This window comes from Ovis aries, chromosome 26 (assembly GCF_016772045.2).
Source record: "Ovis aries strain OAR_USU_Benz2616 breed Rambouillet chromosome 26, ARS-UI_Ramb_v3.0, whole genome shotgun sequence".
In the NCBI taxonomy this organism is placed as follows: Eukaryota; Metazoa; Chordata; class Mammalia; order Artiodactyla; family Bovidae; genus Ovis; species Ovis aries.
In genome coordinates, this window is record NC_056079.1 from 2,364,339 (window position 1) to 2,384,625 (window position 20,287).

A 20,287-nucleotide genomic window follows, 5' to 3' on the forward strand; every position below is an offset into this window, starting at 1 on the left:
TTGTGCAGCTTCCCGAATCTGGGCTGCATTCAACTATTAGCGTTCCAGTGAGCACTGGTGCACGCGCGCTAAGCTGCTCTAGTCATTTGTTTGCCACCCCATGGACTATAGTCCACCAGGCTCCTCTGTCCATGGGATTCTCCAGGCGAGAATACTGGAGTGAGTGCCATGCCCTCCTCCAGGGGATCTTCCCAGTCCAGGGATCAAACCCATGTCTCTAGTCTCCTACATTGGCAGGCAGGTTCTTTACCACTAGCACCACCTGGGAAGCCCTCCAGTGAGCACAATCAGCAGCAAAGGAAGGACAAGAAACTCTATTAACTGAAAAAAAAAAAAAGAGAGAGAGAGAGAGAGAATTGGGATGAGCGATGAGGGCAGCCCTGCACGTTTCAAGAGAAAGTATCTCCTAAATTAAATAAAGTGATGTGATTATCTGGGAGACCTCACACTGGGATGCCAGGCCTCTGGGTTTTGTGTTTGCTTGTTTCTTTTTCATTAGCATTTGGCTTCAGCTTAAACAAGATCACTAAACACTTTTAGGCAATTGTGCAGCCAGTATCATTGCACCTAGGTTAGAAGGCTGGATTTCCTGACAAATGTGTCAGAAATGGTTCCATCAAAATGTGGGCAAAAAATCTCAGAGTGAAGACCATGTGGATTATTTTATTTTTACTTCAATCCGACTCATTAATTTAATAATCTGCCACAAATCAGAACCTGAGAGCTCTGGCTAAAAGGAGCAAGTGATTTAGGTAGAATACGGTAAAACTGTAACTGCACATGATTTTTAATTCAATGGATGGGTTGACAGACAGAGAGATGTATCTTAAAGGAATGGATGTATTTTCTTTTAGTTTAAGTTTTTAATGACAAATTCTATTATTTCCACATTCCTAGAACATTACATTTTAATTCTCCATTTTCTTCCTGCTGAGGACAAGCATTACTATGGAGTGGGTAATTCTCCAACTGCTTAAAATTGTTCTTGAGAGTCAGTAGCAGAATCAGGAATTCCATGCCATGGTGGCTGTTTTCAGTTCTGGACAAGTGACTGTCTCACACACTAAACCACGGAAAACACCATTCATGGGCTAGCTAAGATGAACCTGCACGGTGGAATGGGAATTCCATGAAGTTCCAGAATGACAGATTCTATACATGTGATTGGGTCACAAGGATCTGAAGGTTTCACCTCATCTACAGAATGACTCCTCTGGGTCTTAAGCTGCAAGATCACTGGTCTCTAAGTTTATGGTACTTCAGGTGTAATGACAGTGGTATTATTGTTTTTATTTACTATATTTTGGTTAGTTAGATGTCCCAAACAGAAGAGAGAACTTCTTTTTGTGTGTGTGTGTGGGGGGGAATGCTTTTTATTTATTTTTTAAAATTAAATTTCTTTTAACTATCTTTCTCTAAGACTGAATTAGGAAGAATAAAATCCATGGAACAAATTCTGCTAAAACACAGAGTAGAGGCCGGGTCAACTCTCAGAAGTTGTGTTGGGGAGGCCATGAGCCAAACCCAAGGAGAACATGGGACCCACAGGAGATTCTCGGTTTCCTCCCAGGTCCAGGGATTCCTGCAAACTCATCAGGAGCGGGAGCTGGCCACGGTGGACGGCAGCCATGCCCCCTGTGGGAGCCCCGCTCACAGTCAGAAGCACAGAGAAGCCACCAGCCAGGGCCCTGATATCAATCAGCTTGGGCTAGCACATGGGCCAGCGGAACTGGATCTTCCCGGGTGTGATGTGCCTATTCCACCATGGCAGGGCCTCCGCAGACCCTGCCTCTCCAGGCAGCAATTCTGGAAGGTTGCTGTCCAAATTCTACACACAGACTCCATTGTGGTTTTTCAGTCACTAAGTCATGTCCAACTTGTTGCAACCCCATGGACTGCAGCGCACGAGGCTTTCCTGCACTTCACTATCTCTGTGAGCTTGCTCAAACATTGAGTCAGTGATGCCATCCAACCATCTCATCTTCTGTCACCCTCTTCTTCTCCTGCTCTCAGTACTTCCCAGCATCAAGATATTTTCCAATGAGTCAGCTCCTTTACATCGGGTGGCCAAAGTACTGGAGCCGCAGCTTCAGCGTCAGTCCTTCCAATGAATATTCAAGGTCTATTTCCTTCAGGATTGACAGATGCCTTAGTATGTGCTGTAGACTGACAACATAATTGCATGACAGAACAAAAGCTTTGCCAGCTTGTTTCCAGTGGAGTGGCTATTCTGAACACTGCCCTGGGATGAATGGAATCCTCCCATCCTTCAGCCCCCACACCTGCTGCCGCATCCAGGCATCTGGAAGGGAGCCCCGGGCAGGTGTATTTCAGAGATGGAGTCCCCCCATGAATAGGGTTTCGCATTGTCCAGGTGAGCTCTCTGCACTGCACCTTGTCTCTGATGTTGCAATGATCATGGCCTGCAATGTGACAAACCGCACCACCTTTCAGGGGTGACTTCACTGAGCGATGGACACAGAGTGTCAGAGGTCAGTCAGCAGCCTGAACATCCAGTGAATGCACAGACCGAATGCTTCTTCCAAGACAGTCTGTGTTAGAGTCTCCTACAATTACCTAGACTCATGCAATTTCAGAAGGAAATTCTGTGGTTTGGGAACTGAATCCAGTTCCCCTGGACCCACAGACACCTGCTCCTCCAGGAGACCCATTGGGCACCCTGGCTCCCAGGTGACAGGGTGTCCTGCTCTGGGCAGACCTAGAGCCTGCATCTCTCATTGTGGAGGTTGGGTGTTCACAGGAACTGAACAAGTGTGCCTCCTGTCACAAGGCCCCTCTCTCACACTCTCAACACACACACACATTTCCCACACCCCAGAATCCCCTATTTTAAGGTCACCTTTTCACTGTGCCAGTTTGTATCAGGACAAATACTAAATATTGGTTTGGGGACTGGAAGTGAATACATTCACACATTTTTACAAAATCTGCAAACCAAGTTTTTCAGCCTCTGTATTTGCTTTGTGAGTACTGGCACTCGTTGCTGAAAATAAAATAAGAAGCATTACAACTATGCTGTACCTGCAGGAGACTGAAAATGCAGCCTGCTTCATTCTGCCAGCTCCACCAGCAACTCCAGCTGGGGGGCTAAAGGCCTATTTGGTGGTGACTTTTAAAGCCAGTTTACAAACTTCCACCTGAGTGTTAATAAATGGTCATGAGATTTCAAATGGATTAGATCCCCTTATGTGCAGGAAACAGGCTAATGGCTGAGCAGGAAACACTGATTATGCATTTAAATCTCTAGATCTGACATATTCCTGAGGGACACACTTGAGTTCCCACAAATGAGACTTTTTTCCCTCAATGAGCAATTTTGGGGGGTATCCTTGAGCGTCTTTGTGGAAATCAGAGAAACTATAGTGTTGTAGTAGGTGCCTGAATCTTTGCAACGATCGGCAGGTGGGGTGTGATGAGCTGGACGACATTCAGGGCCCTTAGTAACACCAACAAACAAGACTGGTCCCTTTGCCTCAGAATACATTTGTATCAAGTCTCTAGTTGGCACACTCTGAAAGTGAAAGCGTTGGTCACTTATTTTCGTGTCCGACTCTGCAACCCCATGGACTGCAGCCCACCGAGCTCTGTCTGTGGGATTTCCCAGGCAAGAATCAATACTCAACTCAAATATGTCCTTTATTTTAGGTTTCCCTGTAGAAGGAGACTCTGCCTCTAGGACCATCTGTTTACAATACCATATGGCGAGGGTTGTTTTGTCTTAAACGCAGAAAATGGAGATAGTTTTTCTTACCTCTTCTTCTCCACCTTTAGTCTATGAGTTCTAGAGCAGGGTCCTGGCCTCTGCACCACCTCTGAGGCCCTGCCTGATCCAGAGGGGCATCTCTGAAAGGATATGGATTCCTTCCACATCTTGTTGCCATAGTCCCTGACCCTCAGCACCACAGGACCACACAGAGCTCCCTGAGGACCACCTGCCCCTCTGCTCTGCATCTCTGCAGCTCCCCATATTGGGGGCGGGGGGACTTTCACGAGCAGAGGTGTCTCCAAACCATAGAAACAGACTTGAGTCATTCCAGGAGTAAGTTACCCCACAGAACTAGGGACAGCTGCAGTGGAGTGGATTGCCATTTCTTTCTCCAGGGGATCTTCCCAACCCAGGGATCGAACCCAGGTCTCCTGCATTGCAGGCAGACGCTTTAACCTCTGAGCCACCAGGGAAGCTCAGCTATGGAAAAGCAGGGTCTACAATATCATTCTGAATCATGTCATCTATTAATAGCTATTTCAGCCACTCAGATGTCACCATGATATCACATTACAAAAGAATTCATCATCCCGTCAAAGTGTATCAAAGGTCATCAAAGTACAGCAAACGCAAACTTACCTCCAATAACAGCAAAATAATCAAATGAAAAAGAGATAATGTTCTTTGCGGAGGAAATGTCTCAATCTATCACTGATATCTTGAGGGCTACAGACTAAAGAAGTAAGAGAGTGAAAGTCATGATGGGTTGGTATGTGTTGAAAAAGCTAAATGATATCAATGGTCTTAAAAGATTAATGCGGTTCCTGCAATAGGAGACCTGGATTACAAATGGACAACCTGGTGGAGTCGGCATGTTCTCTGTTGAGTTCAATGCAAGCTACCACAGGGAAGATAAACAAGATAATTAAGGGAGCATGGGGACTGTAACACTTCCCTGATGGATTATAAGCTACCTGATGCGTAGATACGGGGTCAGCCTTCTTGGCACTTAATTCTGCAGCCCAGGGAGATGCTGAGTGCTGCACAGCAGCTGGTGAATGAGAACACATCCTGGGCAATTCCCAGCCTGGCAAGACTCTGCTTGTAGCAGAGATGCTGCACTGATTAAGCAAGGGCAAGCCCTTTAGAAAAATGCACTCTGATGCTCACAGGTAGCATTTTGCCTAAATTGTAGCTCTAATCATGGTTGCACACAGGGTTGCCAAGTTTTCCTTATTCTGTCTTTCCTCAAAAGTTCTAGCTTAGACTTCTGGCAAGGGACCTCAAATACAGCACAGGTTCAGTTCTCAGATGTTGAACAAAGAAAATCATCCTTCATCTTCTTAAATCCAGCTCTCCTACTGTTAACAATCGCGAGACTCCCACTGTGACAGTGTCCATGCATGTGCCTGGCCATTTCTGCTGCCACGATCATAAGGAATCTGGCATGTTCTTTCCTGCTGGAAATCACTGGAAATAACCATTGTATCCCAGCTAGAAACAGGATGCCTGCTCCACGTGAAACAGAATCTCAAGCAAAGGAATTCTTTTGTTCTAGTAACTCTAAAAATAAACAAGATACTTCACCCACAACTTGAAAAAACGCTCTTGCCAAAGTGTTTTGTATTCTGATGGAGAAAGCATGCTGGGTATAGAATCAAAACAGCACAGAGTCCAGTGGAGCCGCACACCAACAGCTGCCAGGTGGCCAACCACTTCTTCAGGAAGTCTTCATCACATTCTTGGACAGATCCCACTTGTTGAAGAATAAATAAGGGAAAATATTTCCTGTATTAAATCTGAAAACTATTTTTCTGTATGCACATCTGGTATTTCAAACCAATGAATGGAATTACGTATCACTAATGTCATTAGCAACCCTGGTCCTTGCCCTCAGCAGATGTGTTTAATGAATTTTCATTTTTAAATTTTTTCCCACCAACTGTTTTAAATATTTGAAAATAGCTATTAATTACCTCCTAACTTTTCTCCCAGCCAAACGGAAGATCACAAGTTTTCTAAACATTTCTCACATGTCATGGTTACCAGAACCTTCACCACAAATGCATTTCAAGTCCTCAGCAGCTCACTTGACCTCACAGAACTGAAGTCTTCACCCCAGATATGGACTGGATAGGCACATGGGACGAGAAGGAAACTGAAGGAAATAATACCAGTGCCTCCGCCATCTCTTAGCATCAGTGAGCCTTCTGTTACCCAAAACACCTGGTCCTGTGTGTGCTACAACTTCATAATTTTCTCATCATGTACATTTAAAGTTATTTTACTTTTCATTTTGAGTAAAATATCATACTAATTCCATTATTTTCTTATGTCTGCATGTGTATGTACTAAGTTGCTTCAGTTGTGTTTGATGGTTTCCGACTCTATGGATTATACCCCAGGCTCCACTATCCATGGGATTCTCTAGGCAAGAATACTGGAGTGGGTTGCCATGCCTTCCTTCAGGGGATCTTCCTGACTCAGGGATTGAACTCACATCTTTTATGTCTCCTGCATTGGCAGGAGGGTTCTTTATCACAAGCACCACCTGAGAAGCCCTTCTTATGTCTGAAAAAAAATCTATTTGGCCCATCATTGATTTGAAGGGCTCCTGAATCTGTCATCAGATATCCATTTTCAGCCTTTCAGCTAGCGTCGTTATGGTCTTTCCCTGTCTGCGCAGCTCCAGCGCTGACGGCACTCTGCTCTTCACCTGCTCATCCTGCTCCCCAGGTTCTCCACTGTCTCTCACGTGGTCTTCTGGGTCCTGCGGACATATATTCTTGCCAGGTTACGTGATATTATCTACCCATCAGCACACCATGTTTTCAGGAAAAGAGCTATCCTCCATTGTCATATTCTGTGTATTATGAATTCCAATCTGCAAAGTCTCACTGAGACTACGTTCACAACTTTCAAAATCTTTAGACTTCTTACCCATTCTTTACTCACTGGTTTAGAATCACACGTGGCTATTCATCATTTCTCATCCTTTTCCAGGTGTGTGTTTTCTTGTTTTGTTTTTCTTTAAATATGCTCTGGCCTCCTCCAATTGCATTATTCTTCATATCCTGCATCCAGGTTCTACAACACTATCATTTTGTACATTATAATCTTCACATTTTTCTTCCTCTGTCTTTCGGCTTAACTCCCTCTTCCAGAAGTATCTCAGTCATACTGCATCCCACCGAGGCCGTGCCTTTGAGTACCTCCATCCAGCCAGCTACGCATCTCATCCTTTCTGTGTCAAAGCCCTAACCTTCCATCAGAAGAATGCCATGAAACAGGTGAAGGTTTGCTTGCAATCAACAAGACTCAAGCCGGCTCCACGATGCAACAGTTACAAAAGCTGAAGTTGCCACTGAAATTCCCTGTGGCCACTGCTGCCTTAGCATCCCAGGGTCACTAGAAGGACCAATAAGGCTTTTGTGAGCAGTGACCCACTAAGCAAATGAACATCGAGTCTCCTTTCCATGTCACGGTTAAGAGCAGAGGTGGAATTTCTCGGATCACCTCATTCCTTTCTTTGCAGTCATGCTTCACTGCAGCTGACGGAGAAAACCTGCCCCAGCCACCGCAGCCTTAGGAAGCGCCACGCAACAGCCAATCTCACAACAGAAGCAGGAAGGCAGAGGACGTCTCAGAAGCAGCACTGCCTCCCAGGAAGCACCACATAAATCCCAGGGAGCTGTCCTGGATGGCTGAGGACTACAGTGACTGCGCTCAACAGGGGCCCCACACACAGCTTTGTGTTAGAACAGCACAGATCCAAGTCCTGCGCTAATCTGAAGAAAGTCCCTTCATGGAGAAGCATGAGAACCTCCTTCTCACATCAGTTACCTGTTTCCTGGTCTGCTGTTTTACTTTCATCCACTTCCTTCAGATTCCTGAGTGCTTCTTCAAATTCCCTCCAGTGGAAAGAACAGATTATTACTGTTTAAATTCACTGGTCCTGGCTGAGTTCCTGAAGTCAGCCTTGCCCGCAGAGGTTCAGAGGCCTAAACTTCCCACTTCCACTGCATTGGAGTGGTTACAAAGCTATCAAGATCACAGGGACAGTTATAAAAGGGGCTTCCCTGGTGGCCCAGTGGCAAAGATTCTGCCCAGAATGCAGGGGCCACAGGAGATGTGGGTTTGATCCCTGGGTCAGAAAGATCCACTGGAAGAGGGCATGGCAACCCACTCCAGTATCCTTGCCTGGAGAACCCCATGGACAGAGGAGCCTGGTGGGCTACAGTCCATGGGGTTGCAAAGAGTTCATGTTTTACTGATCACTTGCAGACATGACTAGACCAGAAGAAGCATTACAAGCACTGCCCTTTAAGCTGCTTACTCAGCAATTTTCATACACTTAATTTTTTCAAAGGAAAAACTTCCAACCCAACTTTTAAGAGACTGTTGTTGTTGTTGTTGTTTAATGTGGACCATTTTGGAAGTCTTTATTGAATTTGCTACAATATTGCTTCTGTTTTATGTTTTGTTTTTCTGGCCACAAGGCATGTGAGATCTTAGCTCTCTGACCAGGGATCGCACCAGCACCCCTGCACTGAAAGGTGAAGTCTTAACCACTGGATCACCAGGGAAGCCCCTAGAGGGATGGTATGGGGAGGGAGATGGGAGGGGGCTTCAGGACGGGGAACACGTGTACACCCGTGGAGGATTCATGTTGATGTATGGCAAAACCAATACAATATTGGAAAGTAATTAGCCTCCAATTAAAATAAATAAATTTAAATTAAAAAAGTGATCATGTAGGAAATATTAATCCTCAGGGAAAAGAAGACCAAATTATTAACACTGTGCACACTTTCTGTTTGACATAATTCATTGTCCTTACGCTGACGGACATTAACGGCACATTCACTCATTAATGTGATTTAAAACTTTTAAAAAAAGATAACAAAGGAAAAGTGAAAGTCACACAGTTGTGTCTGATTCTTTACAACCCCATGGACTGGAGCCTGCCAGGCTCCTCTGTCCACGGAATTATCCAGGGAAGAATACTGGAGTGGGTAGCCATTCCCTTTTCCAGGGGGTCTTCCTGATCCAGAGATCCAACCAAGGTCTCCTGCATTGCAGGCAGATTCTTTACTGTCTGAACCACCAGGGAAGCCCTATTTTAAATAATTCATTGTCCTTACATTGATGGACATTAATGGCACATTAACTTATTAATGTAGTTTAAAAAATTTTAAGAAGATAACAAAATATATGACAATTTTAAAATTTATTTTTTGTGCATTCTATTTTTTTTAAACGTGTGTGTGTGTGTGTGTGTGTGTGTGCGTGTGTGTGTGTGTGTGCATTCTAAAACCATGAGGGCATTCGAGGGCAGTGCTATCTTCAGCACTCTATAAAATATTTTGTGTGTCATTTAAGGTGACATGTGACCTGCATTTATTGCTCAGATTTTTAAAAATACCTTTAGATACTTAAAGAGGAAGTGATACTCTAAAGAGCAGCATTGAAAGCCAGGTGGGATTTAGTTACTCTCGGTCAGAGCTTTCATGGAGAGAAGTACCAGGTTCTGTCTTGCTGATTTCCATCTTTGAGGTTTGTTCTGAACTGAACTGAACTGAACTGAGGTAAAGCAGCGCCCTTGGACAGTTTAACTCACCCAGACAGCGAGTCTCGGGGCCGCTCCAGAGCCCATTGGCTAAGCACTCTCTGACGTGGGATCCCACGAGCGTGTAGCCCGAGTTACACGTGAATATGGCTGTGGCACCGTAGACCGTCAGCGTCCCAATCTTGTTCCCATTTGGGGGAAAGGATAGGCTTCCGCACGAGATCACTAGAAGGAAAAGAAAAACAGAGTGAACTTTGTTGCAGGTCTGACACAGACTACTCTCTGTGTAAAAAAACAACAAAATCTCAAGTCTTTATTATCATTGAGAACCCGGGGGTCAGGGGTGGAATCTCAGAGTGAGATGACCCATCACCTGGGAAGTTTAATTTCCCTTCTCTTGTATCCTTGGAATGAAAACTTGAAACTTTAAAGTGGAATCCAAAATAGAATAAGTCCCTTCCTTCACCCATTGCTATTTAGTTTTTCATTCTCACAAGTAGCTAAACTTTTCTTTAAATACACAGTACACAAATATCTTAGCCTACAAGCAAGTCAGTCCAACGAGCTGGCTTTCGGTCCCCTTTTCTGCTTACATCAATTACAATTACAATCACATCCCAGTTACTGGCATCCGCACGGCATAACAGGAACTGAGGCACGTGGTTAGTCTTCCCCAAAGTCATCAACTGGCACAAAATGTGTGGGAATAAACCCAGGATGCCCACTACAGGAGAAGCACTGAGTTCACTTTTTCTGTCATGTACTATTTGTTGGGACCATGAGCTTCATAAAAATGCTGACTATATGGAACGTGTACAGACTTTCTGAAAATTAAGAAAATATAAAAACTAGACGTTATAGATATAGGTGCCTGGTTTACACATGTGTTCCAGCATAATTATTGATCACTGACCACTTACAGCCACACGATCACTCCAGGTGGGGAGATGAATGCAATGGTCACTCTCATTACAGATACTTGTTATACCACCTGACTCCTTGCACTTGCAAAATCCATCGATGTTTGAGCACACACACATACACACACACAAATCAGTAGAATCTCAGGGGAGGTGGGAATCAGAAAGGCATCAAGGCAAACTGCTCATTAGAGGCTTAAATGTGATTTAACAGGTGAGAATGAAAGTGTCTGAAAAGCTCTTCTAAGAGGAGTGATAAAAGTTTCCTGCTGCATTAAGTGAGTTTTTATGTGCAAAGGGCTTGGGGCAAAGCCGCCAAGAAGCTAAAAATGACTGAGTCCTCGTTAACAGTGAACTGATAAGAGGCAGTAAAAGGAAAAGAGCAAGAGCACTCATGCTGGCTGCAGGCCACCCGGGGCCCACTCAGCTTTTCCAGTTCCAAGCTCGATAACACCGCCAACCTCTCTTGGTCTCTGAGCCCTGCTGGTTCACCTCTGAAGGCTGGTGCCAGCTGCGGCCAGGTAGGGCTGCTCACTGAGCTCAGTGAGAGGATGGCAGGCGGGGGCCACTAAAGCAGCGCCCTGCGCCTGGCCGGGGCTGGGCCGGTGCTAAGAGTAAAGGACACCTTCAGGCCTATTTGGGGAACTGGTTCCAAAATCTGAAAACCTTTCCTGAAAATTCAAGTGGAGACAATTTTACTGTTTAGACCAATCTTTTGAATCATGCTGATTTTACTCCAAGACCCAAAGCCCTGGTTCTGTTTCAAACAGACATGCAGACACAGTCTGGAAATGTGTGCTCTGGGGACAGCGCTCATCAGAAATCTGGAAAGGTCACCTCTGGAGTATTTCCTGATGAGAACATTATCGTTGTTGAGAGAGCTGTGAGGACTTCTTAGTTTCTGGGATTGCTACACTCTTTCAGGGTCGTACCTTACGCATTCAGTAATACTGCTAATGCGTTCACTCTTCCACGTGTCCATGGGTTTGGGTCAGATTTAGATTTTTTTACAATTAATTATAATCTTCTCATTATGCCTTTTCTCAAACATGGTATGAACTTCACCTTGAGCAATGATATTTAAAGATCCTCTTGTAGCCATTCAGGATAGCTGGACTATGTTTTGAAACCTCAGTGTTAGAAAGAAGGGAGGTCTGAGCACACCTCCTCTTGGAGTCCTGATGCAATAGAGGACCAGCAGAAAGGAGGGTGGTTTTCACATCTGTTCTATTTTTTAGCCTCTGTTAAAAATATCCTGGTGATGAAATTATTTTAGGCTTGTCCTCTACTAAGCTTCACTAGACTATAAGTAAGAACTACTGGGACAAAGCACTAGCTTTCCAGCAGCTGGATAATGGGGTCTCAGATGTGGAGATCTGGGTGGCAGAAAACCCGCCACATTAATGACGTGGGCGGCACCAACCAAGAAGCCCCCTAACAGAAAGAGAGAACTCCTCTACCCTAGAAAACAGATGGAATCCTGTGTCAAATTTCCAAGGGGAAGCGTATGTCCCTGCTCTTCTCTCCCATCACGCTTTCAAGGATGAAGTCAGTGACCCTCACATGGTGCACAGCCTCGGGCACAGAGCTTGGGCTCTTGTACCGTCCCTAGCAATAGGTAGCAGAGCTCCTTGGAGAAGAGCAGAGTCCATGTTTGGGTGAGGAAAACGCAGGAGGAGCATAAAACACCCTGCCTTTCTGAGGAAACACGGCTGATTTCAGAGATGTCAGAGGTTCAAGTGTAAAAGGCATGCCCCCTGGCCACAGGGTGACCAACCGAACAACCGATACTAACAAAGACACAGACCAAAAGGCAAGCAAAGATTTCGGTGGAAGCCAGTGATTTTAGAAAAGGCCGCACATCCTCAAGGACGTTCAAAGGAGACGAATAACAAAGTGAGACAGAACAACTCCTGCACAACGAACGCGGTGAGTCAGCGAACGCCCACCACCTGCAGAGAAGGTCTGTGGCCGGATGCCTGGAGACGTCTCCAGGCCCAGGGCCTGGCGGTGGCTGTCCACGGACCGGACTCAGCATGAGACCCAGCGGATTAAAGTACCTCAACAAGAGTCGGGAAAACAGACTTCTGAGAAATCAGAAAGAGGGAGGTAGGGATACAATCCATGGATGGCCAAAGCCCAGTCCTGTCTTCTTTTCACAAATGAGAGTGGAGAACTGGGCTGCCAATGGTTGAGTTTAAGAATCAGTGTGTTTTTCATCTTTTACTATTGTGAGCATGTAAATATTACTGACTAAATACCATTGTCTTACGATTGGTCAATAGAATTCTATATCATTAGAACCATTTTTTAATAGAAAAATCTGTAATCACTTTTTATTATTTTTTAATTATTAATTTTTTACTTTATAATATTGTATTGGTTTTGCCATACATCGACATGAATCCTCAAATCCAGATGTATATCAGAATTATCTTGGAATTTTCTGAAAACTACAAATGCCCAGGTATTGCTTTTTTTTCCTGGAGCCCTAGATGTGTTTCTAAAGAGCAGTCAGTTTTAAAAACAACTGGACTATATGATGATCTTTTACTTTTACCTAGTTTGTTTCATTTTTTCTATTTAATATTCAGTGCTACCATTTCATTTAGTTTATGGTTCTCTAATTTCCCCATCTCTTTTATTGTTGTTCTTTTCCAAACCTTTATCAAGTGTAGCAGAAAAGCTTTTGTATACATATATATATAGTATGTATAATAGATATATTTTAGAAAATTTAAGAATTATTGCCTAGCTAAAAAAAAAATGACACTTAATTCCACTTGGTTGACTTAGTATGAATAGAATGCTTGATTTCTAATCTATATTCATTTAAAACTTTGATATAGTTTCATGTATTTTGGCATCTAGTATTACAATTAAAATTTTATAAATTTATTATCTTAGTGATTAAAAAATGATTTAAACAAAGCTTAAAACTTCTAATCCAATTCTGAGACTATAAAGAAATACAATGTTATTTTTAAAAAGGAAAGAAAAGAAATAAATTAACATGTGATACAGTATTATTAATTGGAGGACAGATTTTGTTCCAATTTCACAAAATTTTACTCTAGTGTCCATTATTTGTTTTCATATCTTATTCAAGACTCCACATTGTATTTGATTGCACTGAGCAGCTTCAGCTGCATGCAACAAATCCTGGTAAATTCTCTTTTCATTTTTATTCTTTTACAAATATTTTCTAGTTTTCCTTGTTATGGCTTCTCAGAGACATTCATCATTTAAAAGTGGACATTTATCTAGTATACGGAATCTACAAAAATGATACTTAAGAATTTACTTACAGGGCAGCAATGGATAAACAGACATAGAGAACAGACTTATGGACATAGGGAGAGGGGAGGAGAGGGTGAGATGTACGGAAAGAGTAACATGGAAGCTTATATTGCCGTATGTAAAATAGATAGCCAGTGGCAATTTGCTGTCTGTCTCAGGAAACAGGGGCTCTGTATCAACCTAGAGGGGTGAGATGGGGGGGGAGATGGGAGGGAGGATCAAAACGGAGGGGATATATGCATACCTATGGCTGATTCATGCTGAGGGCTGACAGAAAACAACAAAATTCTGTAAAGCAATTATCCTTCAATAAACAATTAATTTTAAAAAGTGGATATTTAATTTGCAAATACATGGGACTTAAAAATGTAATGATATTAATTTCTCATTTAAATGCTTTCTCCTCTGCAATCACCTTCTGTGTTTTTTTTAGTCTAACTTTATTGAGGCTTTTGATGGCTAAGTTGAAGATCTCTCTTAGTAAATGTCACATTGTACTTGAAAATGTGACAGCTATTTGCAAATATCTTTTGGTATTCATTTCTAACACAATTCCACAGTGATAAGAGAACAGAGCCTGCAATGATTTCAGTACCTTTAGAACATGAAATTTTTGCACCTTGTTTTATGTCCCTTATGTTCCAGTGTCTCCTAGTTTACAGCCTATGGGAACTTCAATAGAATTTGTATCCTACTGTTGTGTGAAAATTGTATAAATCTTAATTATGTTGAATTAGTTCATAGTGATTTTCAATTCTACTATACTCTTCTACTTCTCTGTATATTCATTCTATTAATTTTTAAGAGTTTGATATTGAAACTCCAACTAAAAACCTTAATTTATCACTTAAAAATAACTGTAATATATAGGAGAATTATATGTAACTTTGTTATGTATTTTCTAAGTCTCCTGTAAATGTTATCATACTTACATAATTTAAAAAATAAAAAAGAGAAAAAGAGCAAAAGAATCAGTGTTTTTGTAAACACTCTTTTAGGTATTAATAGAAGACTAGGGACTTCCCTGGCGGTCCTGTGGTTAAGACTCTGTGCTTCTACTGCAGGGGGTCTGGGTTAAATCCCTAGTCAGGGAACTAGCATCCACATGCCATGCAGCAGGGTCAAAAAATCAAATTAAAAATAAGTAAATAAATAAATGGAAGGCTCTCCTTGTAAGTGTCCAGCATCCCAGAATGGTAATCTGAGCCTTAAGTATACAAGGCTGGGGTACAGAAGGCAGCCCCCTGTCCAGCACACCCCCCACCTTGGGGTCATAGGACAAACAAGGAGGATGGGAAACTGACGAGACTGGTTATCTGCAGGAGCTTTATGAGAACTCCTCACTCACGAGAGGTGAGCCAGCGCCTGTGCGCAAGTCCCTGTGTCCTGTGTGAAACTGACAGAGGATGCTAGCTGGGAAAGTCTGAAATAGCAGAAGGCAGGGGTCCCGACTCCTCCTCCACTCACCTTCTGAGCTTAACGCCTGACTCTCGGAATCACAGCCTGAGATTCCTGATGGAGGTCACGGGAAGGGGGGCACTCACTAATTCAGGTGTCTAACGTGGAGAACTTCAGCACCTTCAGTGACCGGGCAACCAGTCAGACCAGGACACCCTGGGGAATGGTGAGGGACCCATGAATAAATAAGCTTAGGGCAGGGGTGCTGTCCACTCTCACTTGGAGCTCCCGGAGGTCTGGACCCTTCCTGATCCACCTCCGTGATCCTGGTGAAGAGCATCAGTGGGCGCGTCATCACCATTTGTCCCATTCAGGTTCATAGACTGAATCAGAGTGACTATCACAGACAGTGAAGTGTTGTTTCTTTTGTCCTTTTCCCATTTTTATTCTGCTTTATTCTTGCTAAGCTGGGTATTTTATAAATTTGACACTGTTCTAACTGCTTGTTTTTGTGATGATAATTTCCTGTGAACAATCCTACTACAGATTGTATATTAAATATGTCTGAATCAAATAGAGCTCTGAACAATACTAATATTGTTTTATTTTTCTATTTATTCATATTTATTATGAAACCCACTCAGAAGCTTAACTGCTTATCTTGTACCTACGAGAATCATAATCTCCCTTTTCAAGACAGTTATTATTTGAGAACATAACATCCTTAGCATAAATGCATGAGCTCCCAAGATCCTAATTAGAAGGTTTGAATAGTCAGTGCATGGTGTAAGACTGATCTTTATAAACGCAGGCCTGGATTTGTTTTTGAGCTGATTTGAAGTATCTGAGTATTCTATAATAATATTTCAATGTTTGTAAAATATGATTGTTCACAAAGAAAAGCTAACATTTAATAGTTAAGGCAGCAGTCATATACTTAAGTATGCTGGATAAAAATACACATTCCTCATTGTAATGAAAATAAATGCTGTTTGGTTACACCCCTAATGCAGAGGATGACAGATGACAGACCATTGAAACGCAGATGCCGCTGCCATCAGGGATGCAGGAGGGCCCGGGGGCGGGGACACACCTGTCACTCACCTCTGCACCTCGGCCTCTCCTCCCCCACACTCCACGTGCCGTTGGCGTGGCACTGCAGCAGCCGCCGGCCCTCCAGGTAGTACCCGGGACTACAGCTCAGCACCACCTGCGCTCCGTACTCATTCAGGGACCCTGACACCAGCCTCCAAGTAACGTGTTCCGAGAGCTGGGCTTCGATGCCTGGGCAGGTGACCGCTGGAAAGAAACACACTTCATGTTGTCACATTTTTCTTTTTCTTTTTTTAGAGTAAAATAAATATGAATTTTATTTGTGTGTGAAGGTTTATCTGAACTTTTCAAGTGGTACAGTTCTTTATAGTCAAAATAGATGCACATAAAATTCATAGTTTAGTTAGCAGGAATTCTTAATAGTAAATTTCAGTACTTTGTAACTATGACAGGAGGATTATTCAATTTCAAAATAAAATTTCCAACTTCATCTTTTTACATATTATGGAATTATGGATACAATTAGGCATTTGTTAAGTGTCAGACCAGGCCTGCTCTCCATGGTGAGGGCCATGGTATGTGGAAAGATGCCCTCACCTGGCATTCCAGGCTTTCCCTACCACCCACAGAGCCACACAGAAGTGATCTTGGATGTCCAGTGCAGTCCACAGCCTCATGGTAAGTGCGCTGGGACATCCTGCAGTGAGATGACATGTGAAGGGATGAATCTCTTGCACAGTCTTGTGGTTCTATGAAAGCGATCCTCAGGTCAGTGGAGGCACAGACAGAACCTCTAACTTCTAATTTGTCCCCAACCTCTGAGAACTTGAAAGAGTAGCTGACTAGTTGAAAAACCAGCTTCCAGCAAATTCGGAAAGTCAGATGCCCTCATTCTGTACTTCCCCAGGTAATATACTCTGCATATTACTGGATTTATTAGCACACACAAAATTGAATGCACATGCATTAATACTGTGAAGAAAAATGTTTTATGAGTTTTAAAGGAGAGAATCTATTCATGCCTTTAGGAAACAAACTAGAATTACAATAGCGACTTAGAAAAAGCAGTAGAGACAGCTGTAATAACAGCGGTAATAGCAATAGTCCTAGCACAGCATTACTGGAGTGGAGTCAAGGGATTTATGGACATGCTGACAATACATGTAAAATTTGGTACGTGTAAGTAGGTACATTTTCTGAAGAGTACAATAATACTTAAAATTAATTTTACAACATTAGAAACCAGAACTCTACTTCCCTAAATATGAAGTTACATCAGCTAGTAACAATCACAGACAGCTATCCACAAAGCTGACCTGATTGATTAATTTATTGAGCCTGTAAGAAGCAGCTAGCGATACCACAGTTTTTTTTCCCTCCAGAATGCTATTAATAAATATCTTTTACTTATAAATTCTCTACAAGTTCCTTATAATTGACATACCCAAAATGTTACCAATATCCCATTTAATCTTCTTTTAATAACTTTACTATTACTATGTGCAAATAAACAGAAAAAAATAGGCCTTTTTGGTATAATTACAAAAATAATATCAGCAAGGGTTACAATATGAAAGGGCTTTTCTAATTTGAAAGTAACCCTCTGGACTTCCCTGGTGGTGCAGTGGGTGAGAACCTGCCTGCCAGTGCAGGGGCACAGGCTTGATCCCTGGTCTGGGAAGGTCCCACCTGCCACCAAGCAACTGAGCCTGGCGGCCACACCTACTGAAGCCGGTTCCCTAGAGCCCGGGGCCATAGCCACTGCCGCCCACACGCCTGAGGGCCTGTGCTCTGCAACGGGAGCCCCCACAGTGAGGCCCACACACCGCGACTAAAAGGAGCCCCTGCCCACCACCGCTGGAAAGGCCCATGCACGGGAACAAAGACCCAGCACGGCCAGAACAATTAATTCAAAACTCCACGTGATCACCTCTTTTGCTTTGTAATTATCTGATTCTGGTTTAATTGTTTGCTCGCCTTTCTGTCTTTCTGTTAGGCTTTAAGCTCTTTTATTGTAAACAGTATGTCCTTCCATTGTTTTCTTTTTCCTTTTTTTTTTTGAAAAAAGTAATCCTTAGATCTAGTTCTCATAGGTATTCTTTTAGATAAAACAGTTATCTAAAATGTACATGCATATTCATGTGTTTTACCTAGTGATACAAATAATTTTTCTCCTAACCATATTACCTTTAGAGTTCTAGGCATGATTGCCATTTCTGAAAAGACTTTAATGTCTTTAACTTTACAAATCCATAACTTAATTTCAATCCTACTGCACATTTCAAATAAGATCCACTTCATTTCCCCAAGACAGTGCTTCTAGAATTAACCTGATTGTTTTTAATTACTGAACAATCTTTTATAAACTCTATTTCTGCCAAGAAGGATTCAGTGTTGGCGTGCACAATGGAACAGAAGCTTTCTTCCACTAATATTATCCATAGCAGTGGTTTCCAAATTCCACATGATCACCTCTTTTGCTTTGTAATTATCTGATTCTGGTTTAATTGTTTGCTTGCCTCTCTGTCTTTCTGGTAGGCTCTAAGCTCTTTTATTGCAAACACTATGTCCGTCCATTGTTTTCTTTTTTCTTTTTTCTTTTTTCTTTTTTTGAGATTAATGTCCAACTTAAAGCAAGTGCTGGTGGCACAGAGTGTGTCTGTATATAAGGGTTTGTGTGAGTGTATGTGTCCTCTGAAAAGTAACATGCCAAAAAATGTGTTGCAGCAGCAAAAGCAACAAATAAACAAACAGCAACAATAATAAAAAACCCGCAAAGAAACTGAGGCAATAAAGCATATGGGTAGAAACTGAGAGTAAAAAAGAAAAAAGTGATAACCAGAATAAATATTTATCCAAAGTCTATCTTGCCCTTTGTTTACTAAAGGAAGAGAGGGGAAGGGTGGAGCTTTCCAGAAATTTCTGCAGATGTGATTTTAATTGATATTTTCAAAGACACTTCAAGGAAGAGAGTGTACAGAAACCTCTGAGTCTAAAGCCTACTATGTTTATTCAGGTGGTGATATCTGAGTTATGCTAACAAGGAAGATAGCAGAAGACCGGTCTCTGCAAACTGTGGTTACTGGACCCCCTCTTGGTAAGCTTCCCTACATGCGGGTCTTTGCTCACAAACCAAGGCAAACATCCCCACAAAAGGATCTCCCTTCCCTGACCTGCCAAACAAGATGTCATAGACAATGCACTTGGCCCGGAAGCAAGGGAGCCATAGCCTGCACCGGACCTGGGGGCCTTGTAGGGGAGCCAGACCAGAAACTTCTGCATGCTCGGCACGCCTGCCCATTCTCCTGGAGGCATGTTGAGGAGCAGTCCAGCACCCAAGTCAGAAATCTGAGAAGTGTTCTCATGAGCTCACCCCCAGCCCCTACCCTTGGTCACTGTTCGTTTCTCACAGGCACCTTCCCCACTCACCAGCCAGCTCTGAACTGTGGGGAAAACTCCACCTGCCTGCATTCAACTCAATTTCATAGAAATATTAATCTCCTTCTGCTTCTTCATTAAAAGCCCATGTGGTCTCTTACTTCTGACTTCAGTATTATGTTTTTGAAACTGACTCATGTTAAGCCATACAGCTGTAGGGCTTTTTTGCATTTCTAAATATTCTCCATGGATCAATGTATCCATTCCTTAGCGATAGCCACGGGGGTCATCTCACATTCTTGGCTTTTACAAAGTGTAGCTTTGATCATGTCCTTGGATGAACATCCTTATGCCAGCCTGTAGATATTTTTCTAGGGAGGAACTACTACTGGCTCTTAAGATATTTTCAGCTTTAGGACACACAACCAAATGCTTTTCCAAGGAGACTATGTCAACTTACCACCTTCACCAGCAATGCATTAGAGTTCCACTGGTCTAGCATCTCTGTTGATGCAGGTAGCTGGTCTTTTTATTTTGTGAAGTTATATGTCCTGGTGTCGGGTATAGTGGTATCTATTTGATATTCTGCCTTTTTCTCAATGGAACTCCTTAATCAGTCTTTAATAAGCATTCTTCAAATATCTTTACCCTTTCTAAGTTTGCTTTTATCAGGCTCTTAAACATAGGTTTTAAAGAATAAAAGTACTAAAACTTCACATATATTTACTTTTTCCTTTGTTATTATTTTGTGTGTGTGTGTGTGTGTGTGTGTGTGAGCTTGCAAAGTCTCTACCCGACCCAGGCTTATGCAGGTGGGCTGGTGGAAAGGGGAAGTTGTCTTTTCACAGATTTATGTTCCGTCTTTTCCATTTAGCCTGTTGTCATCCCGCCTTGGTTGTGTCTGCGTTGTGGGGCAGGTTCAGACTTTCCCATGTGAGTGTC

General features: G+C 42.7%; 1 protein-coding gene across 1 annotated transcript in view; it reads right to left on the reverse strand.

Moving 5' to 3' along the window:
- CSMD1 (CUB and Sushi multiple domains 1) overlaps positions 1-20,287 on the reverse strand; it is a 2,070,567-nt gene that overhangs the window by 62,547 nt on the left and 1,987,733 nt on the right. Inside the window, exons 51-52 of the mRNA XM_042241416.1 lie at positions 16,019-16,213; positions 9,348-9,521 (exon numbers count right to left, since the gene is read on the reverse strand). Coding sequence (XP_042097350.1) covers positions 9,348-9,521; positions 16,019-16,213 — 369 coding nt within the window. The remainder of the gene's footprint in view (positions 1-9,347; positions 9,522-16,018; positions 16,214-20,287) is intronic.